Raw genomic sequence first — 21,531 nt, forward strand, 5'->3', positions numbered from 1 at the left:
CTATGTATTGCAAAGTGAAAAATCCACAGTGAGAATCTGTAAAATAAATCTGACCAATGTTAGTGTTACCCGAAAAGAAAAGTGTATGTCTCACTACCAGACCTGGCAATAAATGTCCATTTTTCCACAGGGTTTACATGAATCACACCCCTTTCCATCTCATGGTGGACCAAATTTACCAGGGCTGCATCCGAAAATTTGGGCAAGATTTAAAAATGTATAAATTGACATGTAGTAGAAATAAAATATGCAGCATATCTGCACAGTGTCAACTTAGCCATAAATTGGTGAAATAAGGCTTTATGGTGAGCCTCTACTATAGGTAGGATGTGAATTTACTATCTACAGGAGGAATAGACCTCTGGACCTTGATCTTCTGTAAACTGATCCTGAGAATGAACAAGCAGCAGACATGTATCCCAGTAATTGTTTTTCCTGTGCAGGGGTTCCCTTCTGGTGAAAAGGCCTGGATGCAATTCCCTGCATGTTAGGGTAGATGGATCCTTTTCTCTCAGCCCAGTTCAATCAGGAAAGGAGTCATTATCAAAGTAAGCAACAAGGATTCACTGACAGAGTGTACTAATTTTCAAAGAATTAATGTAAAAAAACAAAATTTATAGTAACATTTTATAATCTCATTTCTAATGATAGAAAATATATAGGTGAATTGTGTAATTTGCCGTTTCCACACATGAATATTTTGCGATCGGTACTGAGACCACGATGCACAGACTGGCCTTGGGACTCCTGGCCTGAACTTGGTTGCATCATATATACGTTTTCTAAACCTATATCCCTATGGAAACATGGATTTGTGAAACTGTCCTAAACAGAAGTTTCCAATAGCCACTAAAATGCAAAATATACTGAACATTGAACAATGACATAAGAAATTCTTATTTGCGTTGATTAACTGCATTTTTTTCAAGTAAAAAAAATGTATAATTAAACACACAATGGCACATGGTGGGCATGGCATCTTTTGTGGGGGGTTCTCATAGTCTTCTCTATATAACTTAAAATACTAGGCAAGAAAACGTACATACAAAATTACAATGCATTTTATAGAACAGCAAAAATGCTTTATTGCTTGTGCAAAATATGACGTAGATAAACTGTACTCATATGTGGTCGAAGCAGACAGCAGAAAATATAGAGATTTCACATGAGAGTTCGAGATCTAATTAGCTAAAGCAGATTATTTTCCTAAAAGCAATAGGTTTCTAGTAAATGGTCCAAGCTTAAAGTGGCGGTCACGGTCCATCTGATATATGGGTTTTAACAATCTAATGGACACATGTCTGCACATTGCCAGCCTTTATTATTTGCCAGAGCAGCTTTGTTCAGTCAAGCCCTAGCATTTTCTCGGCTAGCTTATTCCTAAACACTGGGTAGCGTGTCTCCAGGGCACATACAATGGCTCATTACATGGAATTGAGAAGTGGTCAGCAGCTGCACACAATTAACTCAGCTTGAGCCTGGTCTTCGAGCAACATTTTCTACTATGTCTATAATTATATCCAAGATGTTCCTTTGAATGATTGTATATCAGAAGTCATTTTCTGTTTAAACACTCTATCTGCCGAATCTCCTGGATAATTATTTATTTGGATGTAATAGCTATGTTTTAAAATGTGCCAAATATCTTCTCCATAAAGCTCCCTGAGAGGCGTATCCTTAAAGGAGCTAAGTTTTCAGGGGCAAGGGATGGAGAATATGATAACATAATTAAAGAAGTATGACTTACTTGTTGAATTCCCCACTTCTCTATTATTGCAGCTCTGGTGGGCTAGTGATTGACCATATGATATATAAAGGTTCACCGCACACTCTTCAGACTTAAAAGTGAAAATAAATTTAATTTATTACAGTTCAATGTCCAATAACAGTTGTTTCGAGGAGCAAAACAAGTGATAATATATAGAATGACCTATATTTACAAGCGACCTATGGTCAGACATTTCGACCCTTCCCAGGTCTTATTCATCAAGTTGCTGTATGTTTTAGGTAGGTAACTTAGTCTAGGTTCATGGCATTCATAAATAATCTGCAAGAATAGGGGTGGCTGCCAGGGCGCTGGTGACCTGTTGGTCTGGATGGGACTAGCGGTGCTCCCGCTCCTTGCTGAGGTGTTGGCCTATGGAATCATGGATTTGTGAAACTGGCATAAACAGGAGTTTTCCAATAGCTGCTAAAATGCAAAATATACTGAACATTGAACCAAAACCTAAGGTATTCTTATTTGCGGGAACACCGCTAGTCCCATCCAGACCAACAGGTCACCAGTGCCACTGGCAGCCACCCCTATGTGCACTGCTTATGGATTATTTATGAACGCCATAAGCTTAGACTAGGTTACCTACCTAAAACATACAGCGACTCGATGAATAAGACCCGGGAAGGGTCGAAATGTCTGACCATAGGTCGCTTGTAAATATAGGTCATTCTATATATTACCACTTGTTTTGCTCTCCGATACCACTGTTATTGGACATTGAACTGTAATAAATGAAATTTATTTTCACTATTAAGTCTCAAGAGTGTATCGTGAACCTTTGACTCTTTAACTGCAGGGGCTCTTCAGCCCATTACACCAGCACCTCGACCACCAGGCCAGAGTGCACACTAATTGTTGTACTGTTACACATATGTATATGGCATGTCATAAATGCAGTCTAGTGCACAAGGTCCGGCAAAGCGTAACAAAGCAGCAGCAGTGACAAGGGGGAGATTGAATAGGTAAATTATGCTTGTTATTATTATATCATATATTTTCCTCCTCAACCAATTTTTTGGACAACCTGGAAAACTTTTCTAAAATAGTTAAGCTGCTAGATATTGTGTGACACTGTGTGCAGGGCCTGGGCTTAAATTCAGGCAGTGCTCACTCTGGACACTGAGAGGTGTCAATTAAGCTATGTGTGGCATATTGATTGAGGGGTGGAACAGTATACTGAGCCCTTGGCCAAACTATGAGTCCCCCAATGAAGCCCCATTGTCATATGAAATAAAACCAGTTTTCCATCCAACTAAAAAAGTAAAATCTATACTGCAGGTTTTATAGTGGCTATAGGGTCTAAGGCTCCTATAGGACAGTATAAGTAGTTTGGATCAAGTTTTAGGGGTGACAGACTCTCTTCAAGGTATACTACATAAAGACTCTAAGCAATAGATAATAAATCACCAGGAAGACTATAGTGTGGTAGCATAGATAGAACTTAAATGTTCTCCCTGAAAGACTAAAACACCACATTCCCCTAAATGTATTAGCTCTTCAGGATCTCATCCTTCTTTAGGCTTGAAAAAATATATATGAAGTACTGATCTGTAATTAAAAATGATTTACCTCCAGTGTCCTTGACATCTTCAATGCGGTTTGCTGCTTCTTTGACCTGACCATCAAGTTTGTGGGCTGCCAATGAAATATTTTCATGCAAAATTTCACCCTTTATCTAAAGTCAAAGGATTGAGAAAGAAAATTAGAGTTCTTAATTGTGGATGCAATCAAAGTATCAGTGTCGCAAGCCCAAGTAACTTTCCCATCATGTGTAAAACGAAACTTTTCACTGAACAGTAAAGTTCTAACACCTTATGTTATGATACAGTATCTTTATGGATGATTTTTTAATGTTACGTGCAACCAGAAATTGTTCTGCTCTATTCTTTTTGCATAAGTAATTATCAAAACTGATCTAAAACTGATCAGTGATTTTTGATCCCTTTTATTAGAAAATACACATTATTTAGTTTGAGTTGGGCTGCATGATGAGTACTAACTTTTTTCTAGTTTTAGTAGGACCATCTTAATGCTAAGGTATCAGGTTCAAAGAACTTAAATGGAGTCTAAAAGGAGAATGTTTCATTTTGTGGAGAGTACCATTAGGAGCCTTATAGGCCATGCAATGCTCCTCTGGGAATTTAAATACGCAAACAGCCTCTTTAGAGAAGAAAAGTACAAGAACTCTAATGCCACCAATTGAAGGTAATAATTCTACTAGTTAATATCAAAACTTTGGCAGGCCTTCTTGACTTAGGATAAAAAGCCAAAGCAAAGGGAGTATCTTGTTTGGCTTTTTAACCTAAGTCATGTGCAAGGTGTTAAAGGTTTGATAATAACTTTTAGGATTGCTATCCCTAATAGGTGTCACTAGAGTTCCAGTCCTCTTCCTCTATGAAAAGGCTATTTACTTATAAAGAACTTAAATGCCATGAACACAGGACCTGTGCTAAATTTCACTGAGTAACATTTTGGTTGATTTAGAATATAATTTGCAGGATAGGATGTTTAGCTATACTGTACAATCCAGATAGAAGACTGGAGGCTAACAGCAAAGTGGAAACCAACTCCATACACTGTAAATGGCTATCGTTTTATGGTATTCAATAAGTACATATATTTAAAGGAGCCGATTCATGAAGACTGGCATAGCGTAAGTTTCTACTATGCCAGTCTTCACACAGAGTACACAGCGCCAAATTCATTAAGAGGCGCATGGACTGGAGTAGCATTTCTGGCACAGAAAACAGATTTGATGAATTTCACATGGGTGTAGCTATGCCCCACCTCATCTCCTCAACACCTCTGCACATTTTGGTGGAGTTGATCCAAGTAGCATGAAAATTACAAAAGTCACAAAATGTTTGCCAACTCTGCGTTGACCAAAAATATTGCAACAGTTCAAAGCTTTTACGACACTTTTGTGGTATAAATGCTTTAATGAATCGGCCATCAAATATTTGGGTGTCCACATACTCTTATCCATGTAGCAAAATAATGTGAATGTAATGAATAGTGCTGCCTTTTACTATTGCTAAAATCATATCTTTACTCATAACATTCTGGGGATCAACCACAAAAAATAAGTAATATTCCTCCAAGAGCTCTTTAATATATTATTTTTTCTATGTATCATTTTTATGGATAGATCATGGATCCATTTCAATGAATGTGCCTTTTCATTTGAATAAAAAAAAGGATCAAGCTCCTCAATGCAATTTAATGGCCCAGTGAAAAAAATGTATAGGGCACAAATATCACTAAATTGCAGTCGTGCTTTACTGTTTGCTGGGTAGAAGAAGCTAAGAAAGTTTTATCTGCCCGCATCTACTCTCCCTCCAACCTCCAAGTGGCCATCATATACTGACCTCAGGGCCTGGCCACTGCCTTTATTGACCAATTCTCTACCTGGCTTCTTCACTTTTTTTCCACTGACATTCCCACTATCATCCTGGGTGACGTCAATATCCCCACTGATACCCTTCAGTCAACAGCCTCCAAACTCCTGTCCCTTACTTCATCTTTTGGACTTGCCCAGTGGTCCTCCTCAGCCAACCACACAGACGGACATACAATAGCCCTGGTCTTCACCCATCTCTGCTCTCTATCTAACTTCACCACTTCCCCTCTCCCTCTATCCGACCACCATCTACTCACTTTCTCATCCATGCCCTCCTCACCTGTCACCCATGTCCAGCAACATGCCACCCCCTCAGAAACCTTGCACATCTAGACACCCACATGCTCTCTGACTCAGTTCTACCACTGGCATCCATATCCTCACTCTACAACACAGGCAGTGTTACTGCTTTCTACAATGCCACTCTCGCTTCAGCTATTGACGCAGTTGCCCCTCTCACTCATGGCAGAGTGCGACATATCAACAGACAACCCTGGCACAACAACACCACTAAAAAGCTCCGGCAAGTGTCCAGGGTTGCAGAGTGGCGTTGGAAGAAAACACATTAGCAAGACGACTTCACTACATTTAAACAGGCAACACTCATTTGCAAATCTGCTCTTACCTCTGCTAAACAGGCCTACTTCACAACCCTCATATCTTCCCTATCCTACAACCCCAGACAGTTATTCAAAACTTTTAACTCCCTCCTCCGCCCCCCACTGCCCTCTCCAACCTCCGTCATCTCTGCTGAGGACTTTGCCACACACTTTAAAAATAAGATCGACCAAACAAGGCAAGTCTTCATTGATCAACCACCACAACCCCTTTGTATACCAGACCAATGCCCAAACCCCATATCCTCCCTATCCAACATCACTGAAGGGGAGCTTAATTGTCTCCTCTCCAAATCGCACCTCACCACCTGTGCGTTCGACCCCATCCCATCCCACCTCCTCCCCAACCTCACCGCCACTCATATCCCATCCCTAACCCACCTCTTCAACCTATCACTAACTAACGGTACCTTCCCTTCTGCTTTCAAACATGCCACAATCATGCCTATCCTTAAAAAGCCAACCCTCAATCCAATTTGCTATGTCCAGCTATCGCCCAATATCGCTGCTCCCATTCGCTTCCAAACTCCTGGAGCAGTACGTCCATGCTGAACTTTCCTCCCACCTCTCATCTAACTTACTCATTGACAATCTACAATCTGGTTTCCGCCCCATCACTCAATTGAGACAACCCTGACCAAAATTACTAATGGCCTACTTACAGCCAAAGCTAACGGACAATACTCTATACTCCTCCTCCTAGACCTGTCCTCTGCTTTCGACACAGTTGACCACTGCCTCCTACTACAGATCCTCTCCTCCTTTGGCATCAAAGACCTCACCCTATCCTGGATCTCTTCATACCTTTCCAACCGCACATTCAGTGTCTCCCACTCCAACACTACCTCCTGAACCCACCCTCTCTCTGTGGGAGTCCCCAAGGCTCTGTTCTAGGACCCTTACTCTTCTCAATCTACACACTTGGCCTGAAACAACTCATAAAGTCCCATGGATTCCAGTACCACCTTTATGCTGATGACATTCAGATCTACCTCTCTGGCCCAGACGTCACCTCTCTGCTGTCCAGAATCCCAGAGTGTTTATCAGCCATATCCTCCTTCTTCTCCTCTCGCTTCCTCATGCTCAATGTGGACAAATCTGAAATCACCATCTTTCCTCCATCTCATAGATCTTCCTTACCTGACCTATCTATCGCAATTAATGACATCACGCTTTCCCCTGTACCGGAAGTCCGCTGCCATGGAGTAACCCTTGACTCTGCCCTGTCCTTCAAACCGCACATCCAAGCTCTTTCCACCTCCTGTCACCTCCAGCTCAAAAATATCTCCAGAATCCCTCCTTTCCTCAACCCTCAATCTACTAAAATGCCTGTGCATGCCCTCATCATCTCCCACCTCGACTACTGCAACATCCTTTTCTGTGGCCTCCCTGCTAATACCCTTGCACCTCTCCAGTCAATTCTTAACTCTGCTGCCCGACTAATTCATCTCTCTCCTTGCTACTCCTCCGCTTTCCCCCCTCTGCAAATCTCTTCACTGGCTCCCATTCCCTCAGCGTATCCAGTTCAAGTTACTAATACTAACCTACAAAGCCATCCATAACCGGTATTCTCCATATATCTCTGAACTAATCTCCCGATATCTTCCCTCACATAATCTCCGGTCATCTCAAGACCTCCTTCTCTCCTCCACACTTATTAGCTCCTCACCCAACCGCCTCCAAGACTTCTCCCAAATATCCTCCATCCTCTGGAATTCTTTGCCTCAACACGTCGGACTATCTACCACATTCGGATCCTTCAGATGGAACCTGAAAACCCACCTCTTCAGGAAAGCTTACAGCCTGCACTGACCCCTCTGCCTCCTCACCACTACCGGAGCTACCGCCTCACCAACACCGGAGTGCTGCAACCCTCAACCTATTGTCTCCTTCCCCACCATCCTGTAGAATGTAAGCTCCCAAGGGCAGGGTCCTCGCCCCTTTGCATCAGTCTGTAATTGTTAGTTTGCTTACTGTAAGTGGTATCTGTAATTTGTATGTAATGTAACCCCTTCTCATGTACAGCATCATGGAATAAATGGTGCTATATAAATAAATAATAATAATTTCTTTGTAACAGAAAAATGAATGCAACAAGGATTATGAAACGGACATATGGACCAAAAATGGATCCAACACGCTAAAACAAAACATCCTTTTAGATTTGCGAAAAGAAATGGTGTGTGAAACAGGCCTTACTGTGAGATAAGAAAAGCTTTTCCTCAGAACATTTTTTAATAAAAAGGCAATCATTGGAATTGCAGGGCATGGAACAAGTCAGTGCTCAGTAGCTATAATCAATAATTCTCCCGTGCTGAAGGAGCAGCACAAGGGGATATACATTGTAGTGGGTTGTTAGCAGAAATAAGTTATTGCACAAGTAACACCAGAATCCTCAAGGGTTTGATGGCACACAAACTCCATGTCACGCTCTTCAGGCTCTGCCAGCATCTGCTGCTTCCATTTTCCTCATGTTCCTGATTTGCACACATCACTCGCACATTGCAGAAGAGAATTAGTGGTGTGTTGTGTGAAAATCCAGTATGTAAAAGGAGTGACAGAGTCCTCTTCAGCTGAACGCAGGAAGTCTAAGCATCACAGACCCCATCATATTTATAAATTGCAGCAGATTTTGTCACTTAGGACCTGTCACCAAAGGTATCATTTTTGTTTTGCTTTTCTAGCCAGCAGTGATAAAGTGTAAAGCACTGAATGAGATAGTTCTCTAACAGCATTTGACAAGATTGATCATTTATCTGTGAAATAAAATAAGGCAATCTTTAAAGTGAGCACAGCTTTTTCTTTATAAGGTACATATGTGTAGCTACTGTCTAGGTAACTTGTCAGCAGATTTTCCCAATATGTACTGAAGCCATCTCTTTTATCTGCTTTATTACTGCAGTTCATTGACCTGTAACTGATTGATGTGGATAACGCATCCTGTTATCTACAGATTGCCATAAATCTTGATCTGCACTGTTGGAGGGCAGGGCTTCACAAGTGCACTTTTTTTCTGCTCTGTTAAGGACAGAGTGTAATGCAGGTGTCTCTGCACCTTCATCCCCAGCAGAGACGCCGCCGCTCTCACCAACGGAGCCTGGCAACTCCTTCTCCTGATGTCCCTGCTATGGCGCCAGCGTCTCTGCACTCTGCCTTCCTTCCCCAGCAGAGACGCTGACATACCGCCGCGGTACCGTGCCTTGTCCTTATCTTCCAGCGGCTGCCTGGGTCTGCGCCCGGCTCCCAGATCCCCAGGCACTGTGCTTAGGGTGCACCATCCTAAAGTGTCCCCAGCCAATGGCTGGGGAACATTTATTATTTAAGGCACCTCCATCAGGTGCGAGGTGCCTGTCCAATGTTGTAAGTTTGTTCATAACACTCCGGTTAGTTCTCAGGTCCCAGTGCTCGTATTCTTGTATACCTGCCTGTCAATGAGCCATGCCTGCATGCCTGTCTATCAGCCATGCCCGCCTGCCTGTCTATCAGCCGTGCCTGACAGCCTGTCTATCAGCCGTACCCGCCTGTCTGTATATGAGATGAGCCCGCCTGCCTATCAGCCATGCCGGCCTGCCTGACGATCAGCCGTGCCAGCCTGCCTGTCTGTCTGCCATGTCCGCCAGTGCTTGCCAAGTCTACCATCCCTGTCCGTTCATGCCTCCTGTCCCTTGGAGGTCATCTGACATCTACGCAATTTCAGTCCTGGTGTAGCACCTTGTCCCAACTACCTCGTTTTTCCTCGGATCATGGTATCATCAGCCGCCATGCATCCGAGGTCAGACTTGGTGAGGCACCTAGTCACGCCCCTCAAGCTTTCCTCGAATCACAGCACAGTGATTGCACCACACAGTTTGTTACAGTTTGCATATGCCATGGAATCCGGTGGCTCCCAGGCTCCTCCACTCTCAGAGATGCATACCTGGAGGTTTTCTGCCAAAAGGAGCAGCAGGACAAAATACTCTCCTACCTATGGACAGTAACCACAGTCCTCCAGGCTTTCCTCTGATCAAGGCACAGTGATTCCACCGCCCAGTCCATTACACAGTGCAAAGTCCTTGCCTAATTATGCACTGGCACCTTTAAAACACAGAAGTGAAATCGGTTCTGACATTATATGACTTTGCTCTGCTCCTAGTTGGGCAGAGCATAAGCATGCAGCAACTGTGCAAGTGTGCATTTCAACTGCACAGATACAAGTTTGGGGTGCTCTGTGGATGACATAGGTTGCATTATCCACATCAATAAAGCCAGAAGGACGGCAGATGCAGGGGTTGAAGAGGCATCAAGGAGAGAAAAATAGATGCCCATTGGACCCCATCTTGTTGTATACCATAAATATGGAACGCCCACCAGGGCCGTGGGGTGCTAAGTACTGGGTACTTTAAGGGATGTGTCACAGCGGCGGCGACCCGGTCCGTGGCCCTTGGCACCCATATAAAAGGGACAGTCTTTAAAGGGGTTTGAGAAATAATAAAAATTTGTGATGCCACCTGTGGCGCTGCTTAAAGGGGTTCTCTGGGGTGATGTTATAGCAGCAGGGATGGTATGGCTTCCCACAGGTGAAGCTGGGTCCCCTGGGCACCCGCTGTGGTTGGCAAGGATGGTGTGGTGCCGGAAAATAAAAGGAGGACACAGGGTTGCAGTCTCTTTACCTGGTTTACTGATGAATTCAGGCAGCCACAGTCCACAGTACCGGATCACAGTTACAAGTAAGGTCTGGCTGGCTTGGAAGTGAATCTGAAATCCCCTTAACCAGGTGGGGTTGGAAGCCTTCCTTCTAGCACTGCGTTGTAGTTCCTTGCTGCCTTAGGCCTCACACAAGGTCCTCACAGTTTCTCTCTCTCCCCCTTTAGGTAGGACATTACCCGTATGACAGGTAACTCAAGCCTTTTTACAGGATCTCTATCATGACCCGGGCTCTATCTGCTACTGTGTCCTCGCGTGTTAATGGTGGACAGGTAACTTGCAATCTGGTGGTTTCTGCCGTGGGGCATAGAGTTAGCCCCCCACAACCTCGGTCTTCCAGCTACTGGTATCTGCGCTCAGTGTGGGGGTAGCTCAGTCGCAGGTTCTCTCCCCAGCTCTTCACTCTCCTTTGTTCCTGTTCCTCCTTCACGCTCTCTACAGCTTGTTCCGTCCTTTTCTCTCTCCTTTCCAGGAGCTGCAGCACCTCACGTGGCTGCACAGCCCCACACTTTCCTCACAGGAGCTACAGATCTTCTCGTCTGCACGGCCCCTTTCCTCTGTCTCTCTCACAGACTGACTGACTACTTTCCCTCCAGCAAGAATATATATAGGGGAGCCACCCACAAACTGGATCAGAGCTCCCCCTTCTGGCCTGGAGTAAGAACATGATGCATGTTTGTGAATACCTGATAAAGGGATCCTTCCATGCTTCCAAGCATGACATCGCTCTCCCCGTGAGGAAAGTAATGCCACTGTAACAACCAGGAACCTGGGGTGTTACAAAAATATAAGGTATTTTTTTTACAGATACAGGGGGAGTTCAGATCTTAGATACAGGTTGATGAACTGCAATAATAGAGCAGATAAAGGTGATGGTTTAAGTATATAGTGGGAGAACTTTAAAGGGAACCAGTCAGTAAGATCATGCTGACCAAACCACAGGCAGCATGAATTAGAGCCTGGATACATGATACCAGCATGATATACTTTTCTCTGAAACACAAAACTAGTTCGGTTGGGCCCCCAGTTTCTCCACACATTGGTCTACTTGATTGACAGGTCTCTCCCATATGTGTATACAAGCAAAAAAAAAAAGCAATTCCTAACTTGTTTTTTCTGTTTTGCTTTTACATTGTTCTATGTGGTGTAAAAATGAGCTATATATACAGTTAGATCTAGAAATATTTGTACAGTAACTGAATCTTTGTGATTTGGGCTCTGCATTCCACTATTTTTTATTTAAAATGAACCTGAGCTTCAATTGAAATGTAGACTTTCAGGATTAATGAAAAGGTTAGAACATTGTTATCTACTGTGGACATCCAGGCATTTTTGAGTTACCAAGCTAACTAGTATGCAAATTGCCTCTTCTGAGAAAAAGAGGACTTAACTCTATAGCGCCACCTGACGCTTCGCACTGACGAGGGCCAACAGCCCGAAACACCGTGTCTGCGAATTGAGATACTGATTTGGCTTTTATCCTAAGTCATATTGCACAACTCGTTAAAGGGTTGATTGTGACTTGTAGGATCGCTACTTCCAACAGGTGGCGCTATAGAGTTAAGTCCTCTTTTTCTCAGAAGAGGCAATTTGCATACTATATTTCCCAGAGGAGCATTGCACGGCGAATAAGCCTCCTTACCTTGACAAGCCAGAGATGGTATGTCACTCTCCATAAGGAGAAACGATACCCCTTAGACCCAAGCTAACTAGTGCACTCTTTCTTTTGCAAAATATACCAAACTGTTGATTTGGCCACTCCCAACATTTCTGTTATCTCTACGATGGATTTCTTATGTTTTTCAGCTTAATGATGGTCTGTTTCTCGTCCATTGAAAGCTCCTTCGTCTGCATGGTTTGGATTCATAGCAACAGCCTCCAAATTCAAATTCCACACGAGGAATCAGCTCCAGACCTTTTACCAGCTTAATTTATGATGGATTATTGAAAGAATTGCCCAGTACTTTTGGTCTTTTTAAAAAGAGGTGACTACATATTAAAGAGCTGTAATTCATCAACTCTTAGCCCAATTAGAATGTGCACACCCTCAAGTTAAAGCTGTGACTCTGAACTTTAAGCACATATTGATTAAATAACTGTATCTTGAAAATGTTTTGGTAAACCACTAAAATGCCAAAAATTGTCTCACTGTTCAAATATTTCTGAACCTAATTGTATATACAGTGGGTAAGGAATGTATTCATACCCCTTTACATTTTTCACTCTTTGTTTCAATGCAGCCATTTGGTAAATTCAAAAAAATTCTGCACCTCATCTTGATTGAAAAAAAACAGAAATGTAGAAATTTTTGCAAATTTAATGAAGAAGAAAAACTGAAATATCACGTCATAAGTATTAAGACCTTTGCTCAGACACTCATATTTAAGCCACATGCTGTCCATTTCCTTGTGATCCTCCTTGAGATGGTTCTATTCCTTCATTGGAGTCCAGGTGTGATTAACTATACTGATAGGACTTGATTAGGAAAGGCACACACCTATCTATATAAGACCTCACAGCTCACAGTGCATGTCAGACCAAATGAGAATCATGAGGTCAAAGGAACTGGCCAAGGAGCTCAGAGACAGAATTGTGGCAAGGCACAGAGCTGGCCAAGATTGCAAAAGAATTTCTGCAGTACTCAAGGTTCCTAACAGCACAGTGGCCTCCATAATCCTTAAATGGAAGAAGATTGAGACCACCAGAAGTCTTCCTAGATGTGTTCGTCCAGCCAAACTGAGCAATTGCTGGAGAAGAGCCTTGGTGAGAGAGGTAAAGAAGAACCCCAAGATCACTGTGGCTGAGCTCCAGAGATGCAGTAGGGAGATGGGAGAAAGATCCAAAAAGTCAACTATCACTGCAGCCCTCCACCAGTCAGACCTTTATGGCAGAGTGGCCCGACGGAAGCCTCTCCTCAGTGCAAGACATATGAAAGCCTGCATAGAGTTTGCTAAAAAAACACATGAAGGACTCCTAGACTGTGAGAAATAAGATTCTCTGGTCTGATGAGACGAAGATAGACCTTTTTGGTGATAATTCTAAGCGGTAGGTGGGGAGAAAACCAGGCACTGCTCATCACCTGCCCAATACAATCCCAACAGTGAAACATGGTGGTGGCAGCATCATGCTATGGGGGTGTTTTTCAGCTTCAGGGACAGGACAGATTGTCATTAAAGGAAACATGAATGCGGCCAAGTACAGAGATATCCTGGATGAAAACCTCTTCCAGAGTTCTCTGAATCTCAGACTTGGCAGAATGTTCACCTTCCATCAAGACAATGACCCTAAGCACACAGCTAAAATAACAAAGGAGTGGCTTCAGAACAATGCTGTGACCATCCTTGACTGGCCCAGCCAGAGCCCTGACCTTACCCCAATTGAGCATCTCTTGAGAGACCTGAAAATGGCTGTCCACCAATGTTCACCATGCAACCTGACAGAAGAGGATCTGCAAGGAAGAATGGCAGATTATCCCCAAGTCCAGGTGTAAAAAACTTGTTGCATCATTCCCAAGAAGACTCATGGCTGTACTAGCTCAAAAGGGTGCATCTACTCAATACTGAGCAAAGGGTCTGAATACTTATGACAATGTGATATTTCAGTTTTTCTTTTTTACTAAATTTACAAAAATTTCTACATTCTCGTTTTTTTCAGTCAAGATGGGGTGCAGAGTGTACATTAATGAGAAAAAAATGAACTTTTTTGAATTTACCAAATGGCTGCAATGAAACAAAGAGCGAAAAATTTAAAGGCGTATGAATACTTTCCGTACTCACTGTATATGTATGGTATTGTCATAATTGTACTGACCTGGAGAATCACAATGTACAATGTAAAAACAAAACACAACTACCGGGTAAGGAGCGGGATCACCTCATGTACCTGTGTGGTGAATGTCAGTAAGCGGTGGTAAAAAAAAACCCATTTCAAAATGTTGTTACAATTAAAAAGGGTGTCCTAGGGATAAAAAGAGTTTCAGTGTCTGATATAAATGAAATATCAAAAGAACATTGAATAATTTCTCCATAGAAAAGAAATGGCGATATGCACATGTTAATGATCATGGATATCGATAAAGATATGGTTTCTTTTTCCAAAAGGCCTATACTTTAGGGTTAAACAATTATATGGTATATAAGAAAGTAATATCTCATGAAGCCATAGTGAATTAGATCAAATTGATCCCTATTGCCAGAAGGACTAATTGAATTTCTTTATATGATATAGCTAGAGTTTATGGTGCCTAATTTTATCTGCAGTACCCAACGACTTAGGAGCCACATGCGTTTGAGTTATACCTAGGCCTTTCATTAGATCCATAAAAGATTCACAAAGGCTTGACTAATCCAAGTCATACTGCATTTCTTCTACACTTTATCTCCCACAGATGTAAAAGAAATAAGTCATACCGGTATAAAATCTTTGCTTCCTTCAATAGCTGAGTCAAAGAGTTTCAGGAAGAATTCTAATGTAAAGTAATACTCATTAGCAAGTGAACGCAGAGCCTTCAAGATGCAATAAAACAGAGCTCCTCTCCGTGCTAAGGGGTACAGTTCATCTCTCCTTTGCAGTAGGTCATTCAGACATGATTTAGCCCCTTCAAGTTCTTCTGAAATCTTGAAAATGAAAAACGTAGTCAATGTGAAGAGATACAAGTGAAATTTGATTTCCATTAGCAGCACCATTCTTGGGATTTGTGTGGGTAATTCTCAGTCTCTAAGGGTACTGTCACACTAAACGATTTACCAACGATCACGACCAGCGATACGACCTGGCCGTGATCGTTGGTAAGTCGTTGTGTGGTCGCTGGGGAGCTGTCACACAGTCAGCTCTCCAGCGACCAACGATGCCAAAGGCCCCGGGTAACCAGGGTAAACATCGGGTTACTAAGCGCAGGGCCGCGCTTAGTAACCCGATGTTTACCCTGGTTACCAGCGTAAAAGTAAAAAAAAACAAACAGTACATACTTACATTCCGGTGTCTGTCCCCCGGCGTTCTGCTTCTCTGCATTGTGTCTGCGCCAGCCGGAAAGCACAGCGGTGACGTCACCGCTGTGCTGGCTTTCCGGCTGGCCGGCGCTCACAGTGCAGAGAAGCAGAACGCCGGGGGACAGACACCGGAATGTGAGTATGTACTGTTTGGTTTTTTTTACTTTTACGCTGGTAACCACGGTAAACATCGGGTTACTAAGCGCGGCCCTGCGCTTAGTAACCCGATGTTTTCCCTGGTTACAAGCGAACGCATCGCTGGATCGGTGTCACACACAACGATCCAGCGATGACAGCGGGAGATCCAGCGACGAAAGAAAGTTCCAAACGATCTGCTACGACGTACGATTCTCAGCAGGGTCCCTGATCGCTGCTGCGTGTCAGACACAGCGATATCGTATGGATATCGCTGGAACATCACGGATCGTACCGTCGTAGCGACAAAAGTGCCACTGTGTGACAGTACCCTTAAAGTAGACTGAAATGCAATGCAAACATTATGCACTATGCAATGTCTATAGATAAGAGTGGTGCTGTTTCCAAAATGATCAGTAAACAAAATAATGGGACTGGCTATGATGACTTATAGACTTTAAGATTTTTCTTCATAAATGGCATGTGATTACAAGTATTGATCTTTTTTGCATTTGACTTACTTTTTTCTTTTCCTCGAAAAGTGTAATGATATTGACATCAGCATGCACGCTGCTTAATTCTGAAGAAAGTAAACATTCTCTAGTTTTCTCCTCAAGTTCTTTTAAACTCTGTTGGTGTTTCAGAATAATGTTTCCCATTTTCTAAAAAAAAGACATATACTGTATATTGACAACAGCTCTACAATTGAGCTAAACAAGGTAAAAAGTTGAAATGTCGTTATTTTATACTTTTTACATATTCTGGCTACCACTCTTAGATCAGATGAACATGACCGTATAAGAAATCATCTGAGTTTCATCCAGAAAACTATGACAATTTTTTTTCTCACTTGCCATCCATGAGCAGTCCGCATGCAATATGTTTTTATACAACAGCTAATTATTATCTATAATAATAATAATAATAGACTATTACCAGTTTCCTATATTATATAATTGCAATATATCCGTAAAAAACAGATATCCATGTGGCATACAATTATTTTGTGCACCTAGACTTAAATGGGGGAGTCTCGTTCAATTTAAGCCCATGCTGCGATTTTTTTTCACACGCAGATTCGGCAAGTGAAGAAAATTGGCTCCGCCCCAATGAATAGCATTGGTCTGAGTGCAGTCTCTTGAAAAACACAGAGAGCACTTGGAAAAGAAAAACTGACGTAAGGTCTCAAAGTATCATGCTGGATTTGTGTTTAGCAAGACAACCAATTCTCATTTATTTATCTGAAACAAATATTCAACATTTTAAGAACCAAGCATACATGTCTATGACGACGGACAACTCACATCAAGCTGGCTGCTCAGATGAGGCTGGAGGTTTGCAAATGCCCTTATCATCAGTAACTCAAGCAGACTTCCTTTGGAGAAATTATAATTTATAATAGTTGTCCCTGAATTGATGTCAGTGTTGAGATGGGGCTCTAGTTCACAGGCAGATAAGTAGAGTTTGAAGTCATCGGCACAGAGAAGTCTATGTCCATTAAATGAAATTATTGAGGAAGACCCTAAAAAATGAGGTGTAAATTATGAAATAATGAAAATTCTAGAACTCTAAAGACAACAACAACAACTGAAAAACACATGACCAAAGTATCTCATTTAAATCTATTGTTCAGATCTTAGAAAATTAAGACACAGATAGAAAAATATTTAGAATTGATAGTCCTCAGTTGTTGATATCTTTTAATGGCTAACTGAAAAGATGGTAACAAATTGCAAGCTTTGGGGTCTGGTTCTGTTGTGATGACCCCAATCAGAGGACAATAAAATAATCCCCAGCAACACAGGTGCCCCAGGCAGCGCACGGGGCCCCAGGCAGCAAACAGGTGCCCCAGGAGGCGCACAGGGCTCCAGGCAGTGCAAAGGGGCCCAAGGCAGCGCACAAGGGCCCCAGGCAATGTACAGGGCCCCAGGCAGTGCACAGGGCCCCAGACAGAACACAGGGCACCATGCAGCACACAGGGCCCCAGGCAGCACACAGGGGCCCCAGGCAGCGCACAGGGACCCATGCAGCACACGAGGTCCCCGGCAGCACACAGGGGCCCCAGGCAGCACACAGGGCCCCAGGAAGCACACAGGGCCCCAGGAAGCACGCAGGGCCCCAGGCAGCACACGGGGCCCCAGGCAGAGCACGGGGCCCAGACAGCGCACAGGGGCCCCAGGCAGCGCACAGGGCCCCAGGCAGCGCACAGGGCCCCAGGCAGCACACAGGGCCCCAGGCAGCACATGGGGCCCAAGGCAGAACACAGGGCCCCAGGCAGCACATGGGCTCCAGGGAGCACACAGGGGCCCCAGGCAGTGCACAGGGGCCCCAGGCAGCACCTAGGGCCCCAGGCAGCACACGTGGCAGAGACAGCGAATGGGGCCCCAGGCATCACACAGGGCGCCAGGCAGCACACAGGGGTCCCTGGCAGCACACGAGGCCCCAGGCAGCACACGGAGTGGAAGAGACAGTGCACAAGGGAGGGGGAAGAGACAGCGTGCAAGGGGGGAAGAGACAGTGAACAGGAACCCAGGCAGCAAACAGGGCCCCAGGCAGCGCACAGGGGGTCAGAGACAGTGCACAAGGGAGGGGGAAGTGACAGTATGCAAGGGGGGAAGAGACAGTGCGCAGGGCCCCTGTGCGCTGTCTCTGCCCCCTGTGCGCTGTCTGGGATCCCATGTGCGCTGTTTGGGACCCCCTGTGTGATGTCTGTGGCCCCGTTCTTGAGTATATTAAAGATTAAAGAATATTAAAGATCAGATTTTTCACGTTTATGAGCAGCATTGAGTGATATACTCAAGAATTACATAATTTTTCAACATTTTAGTGTTTAAAACTCTAAACACACAGACTTTTTTTTACTTCAACCTGAAAACCTTGACTGTTCATAAAAAAAACTGTTCAGGATATAATAAAAGTTATAACATTCTGAAACTTCAACTTATAAAGGTACTTTTACATGGGGCGATTATTGGTTCCAGAGAGGCTTTCGGCTGATAATTGTACACATGGCTGGTGACAGGACACTGCAATATAAACGTTCAAAGGTAATCACTGATAACATTAAAATGATTAGTAAACACTAATAACAACATTAAAATGATCATGATTGTTTTCAAGATAAAGTGCATGTTATGTTGTTGACTGCAGATTGAAGCTTGCGGGATAGGTCAACCAATCCACGGTGTCATCAACTTTGGTGTGGATGACGATGTCACAACTCAACAGATTTGCTGTGGCCATGATTTCAGCATCAGTTGCCCAGACTCCATCACGAGAGATGCCAGAGGTGTTCACATATTCATTCATATCTTGATTACAGTAGCGCCCTGTAGTTTTTTGGACAAGTCAGTTTTCATGTGGTGGATGACTTTAGCTCTGAGAAGGGAGTAGTTGTCCTCTGTTCCTGTCAGGAAATAGCTGATGGCCCGAAAATAGCAGTTCCCATCACCTTTGGTTTTATATGTACGCTATGGTTATCCAAGATCTCTTGTGCCTCCAAAGTACACAACCCTATTAAACGTAAGGTCAAGAGTGGTGGTAAGATACTTCCTTCCTGAACTTGGTAGTGGGTTTGCTGGTGTTTCTGTGTGGCAGAGTCACTGGGACAGTCATCAGGGGACTGGGGTGGTAGAGAAGTCTCTTCATCCTGGTAAATCTTAAGGTTGCTGGCATGGTAGGTGTTGCTTAGTATCTTGCAAGTCTTATTATTCTTAAGTTTTACTCGTCCCTTGGTTAAGGATTCCACAACTAAGTAGGGTCCAACCCAGCGTGGTGCCATCTTTGAACCCATGCGATGAATATGACATTGATTCTTGATATAAACAATGGTGCCAGCAGTGATTTCTTTGTTGCTCTTGTGTCGGCGATCAAAGGCACACTTTTGGTGTTCCTGAGCAGAATGGATGTTGGTACTTACAGTTGAGAGGATCCTGTTATGAATGGCTGTGAGTGTATTTAGCACATCAGGGTTGGCATCATCTGAAAGAGACATGACATCCACAGTGTCATTTGCTGATGGATTAAGGTCAATAGGAAGCTTAGCCTTTCGTCCATACATGACTTCAAATGGAGTGCACTTGGTTGAGGCATGCACAGATGTGTGATAGGCAAACAAAACACAAGGTCCCAGTTGGTTCCTTGGTCACTGACAAGCTTGGAAAGAGATTCTTTGAGTGTTCGATTGTCATGTTTCCACTGGCCATTTGTTTGTGGGTGGTAGGCAGATGAAATGCGGTGATCTGTTTTAAAATGATCCATCAGGTTGTCGATGATTGAGTTCACAAACTCTCTTCCCTGGTCGCTAATCAGAGTGTCAATACAGCCTAAGCGGCAAATAATGTTGTACAAAAATTTTGCTACTGACATGGCACTCTTGTCTGGAACAGCTGTTGCTTCAGTCCACTTCGAGAAATGATCAGTGACAGCAACTATATATTTGTTGCCGTTTGATGTTTCCTGAAGAGGACCGATCATATCAATCCCAACTAAGCTCCATACTTTTCCAGGCACTGGTATACTGTTGAGTGGTGGAGCTTCTTTGCTGATTTTGGGACATATGACAAAACATTTTTGACAGGCTTTGACATGTTGGTAAACATCATTCTTCATTCCCTTCCAGTAATATCGGTCAGAAATTTTGGCAAATGTTTTATCTCTGCCAAAATGGCCACCAGAAGTTGGGTTGTCGTGACAGGCCTTCAGGATATTTGGCAGTAGGCTTTTAGTGAGAACCTCCTTTTTTCCATAGTAAATTATCCCTTTCTCTGCTCGATATGGCTTAGATGTTTGTCTAAACTGGGACTTGGCATTTGAACGTTTCTCTGGAGGTAGATCGTAGATCCACTGGGGGTACTTTTGTTCTGTTGCAGTGTAGAATCTCAAAAGCTGATCATATAGTTGGTCTTCCATTGTTGTCAAAACTGAAAAACTTTTTGTTGGAGGTGTTCCAAGTTCACTTTATATACCTTATCAGGATTGAATAGGAACGCACACTGGAGAACTTAAGGTGCATATCATAGAGAGCAGGGAGAAACATACATAACAAGTTACAACACATAACATTAACTATGCACTGATGGAACTGCACCATCTACTGTCAGTTCAATGTAATGCCTCAAACACATGCTATAAGTTTAGTCCACCCGTTCCCTTGCACTAGATTTGCTGCTGATTTTCAACAGGGAAAAAATAAGCAGTCAATCTGCATCAAAATCCGCATCCCAACGATGTGGATTTTTTTGTGCAGAAGCACAGCAGATTTCTCCGTGTCACGTGGAAGAGGGAAATCTGCTGCAGACTGCATGAAAATCTGACAAAAGCCGCATGAAATGGTATATGGTTTGTGTATGTGCATCTATATATACTGTAGCACTACAGCAGCAAAAACACACTAATATTCTGCCCTAGAGGAACATAGACCATGGGTATATTATACCTAGGCCAGATTATACTCCTCCGGGCCAGAATATACCCCTGCTGCTGTAGATCAGATTTTTCACACTTATGAGAACCATTGAGTGATGTACTCAAGAACTGGGCCCCAGACATGGCACAGGGGCCCCAGACATCGCACAGGGGCCCTAGATATCTTAGGCTAGTTTCACATTTGCGCACGGCTGTGTACGCTCTTCGTGAAGCCCTGCACACTGCCGCGCCCGCCAGTTAAGCTCCACCCAGGTACGCATGCGGCCGCATGCGGCCTGCGTACACTATCTTTATCATTGGGTATGCAGGCCCTGCGGATGTTTGCTTTTGCGTCCGCATGCGTTGTTTTGACGATTCGGTGAACGCAAGAAAATCCAACTTGTTGCCTTCGCCGCGTGTTGCAGCACCATGAAAAGAACGTGGGTGGAGCTTAACCGGCGGGACGCAGCAGTGGTCAAGGCTTCACTGAGAGCGTACGCATGCGCACGGCTGTACGCGTATGTG

General features: G+C 43.6%; 1 protein-coding gene across 1 annotated transcript in view; it reads right to left on the bottom strand.

Moving 5' to 3' along the window:
• The window catches only part of LOC143816267 (uncharacterized), a 657,854-nt gene that overhangs the window by 371,257 nt on the left and 265,066 nt on the right, over positions 1–21,531 (bottom strand). Inside the window, exons 33-36 of the mRNA XM_077296442.1 lie at positions 16,905–17,122; positions 16,122–16,262; positions 14,887–15,093; positions 3,347–3,452 (exon numbers count right to left, since the gene is read on the bottom strand). Of these exons, the coding sequence (XP_077152557.1) occupies positions 3,347–3,452; positions 14,887–15,093; positions 16,122–16,262; positions 16,905–17,122 (672 nt within the window). The remainder of the gene's footprint in view (positions 1–3,346; positions 3,453–14,886; positions 15,094–16,121; positions 16,263–16,904; positions 17,123–21,531) is intronic.

Source organism: Ranitomeya variabilis, chromosome 3 (genome assembly GCF_051348905.1).
Source record: "Ranitomeya variabilis isolate aRanVar5 chromosome 3, aRanVar5.hap1, whole genome shotgun sequence".
NCBI classification, from domain to species: Eukaryota; Metazoa; Chordata; class Amphibia; order Anura; family Dendrobatidae; genus Ranitomeya; species Ranitomeya variabilis.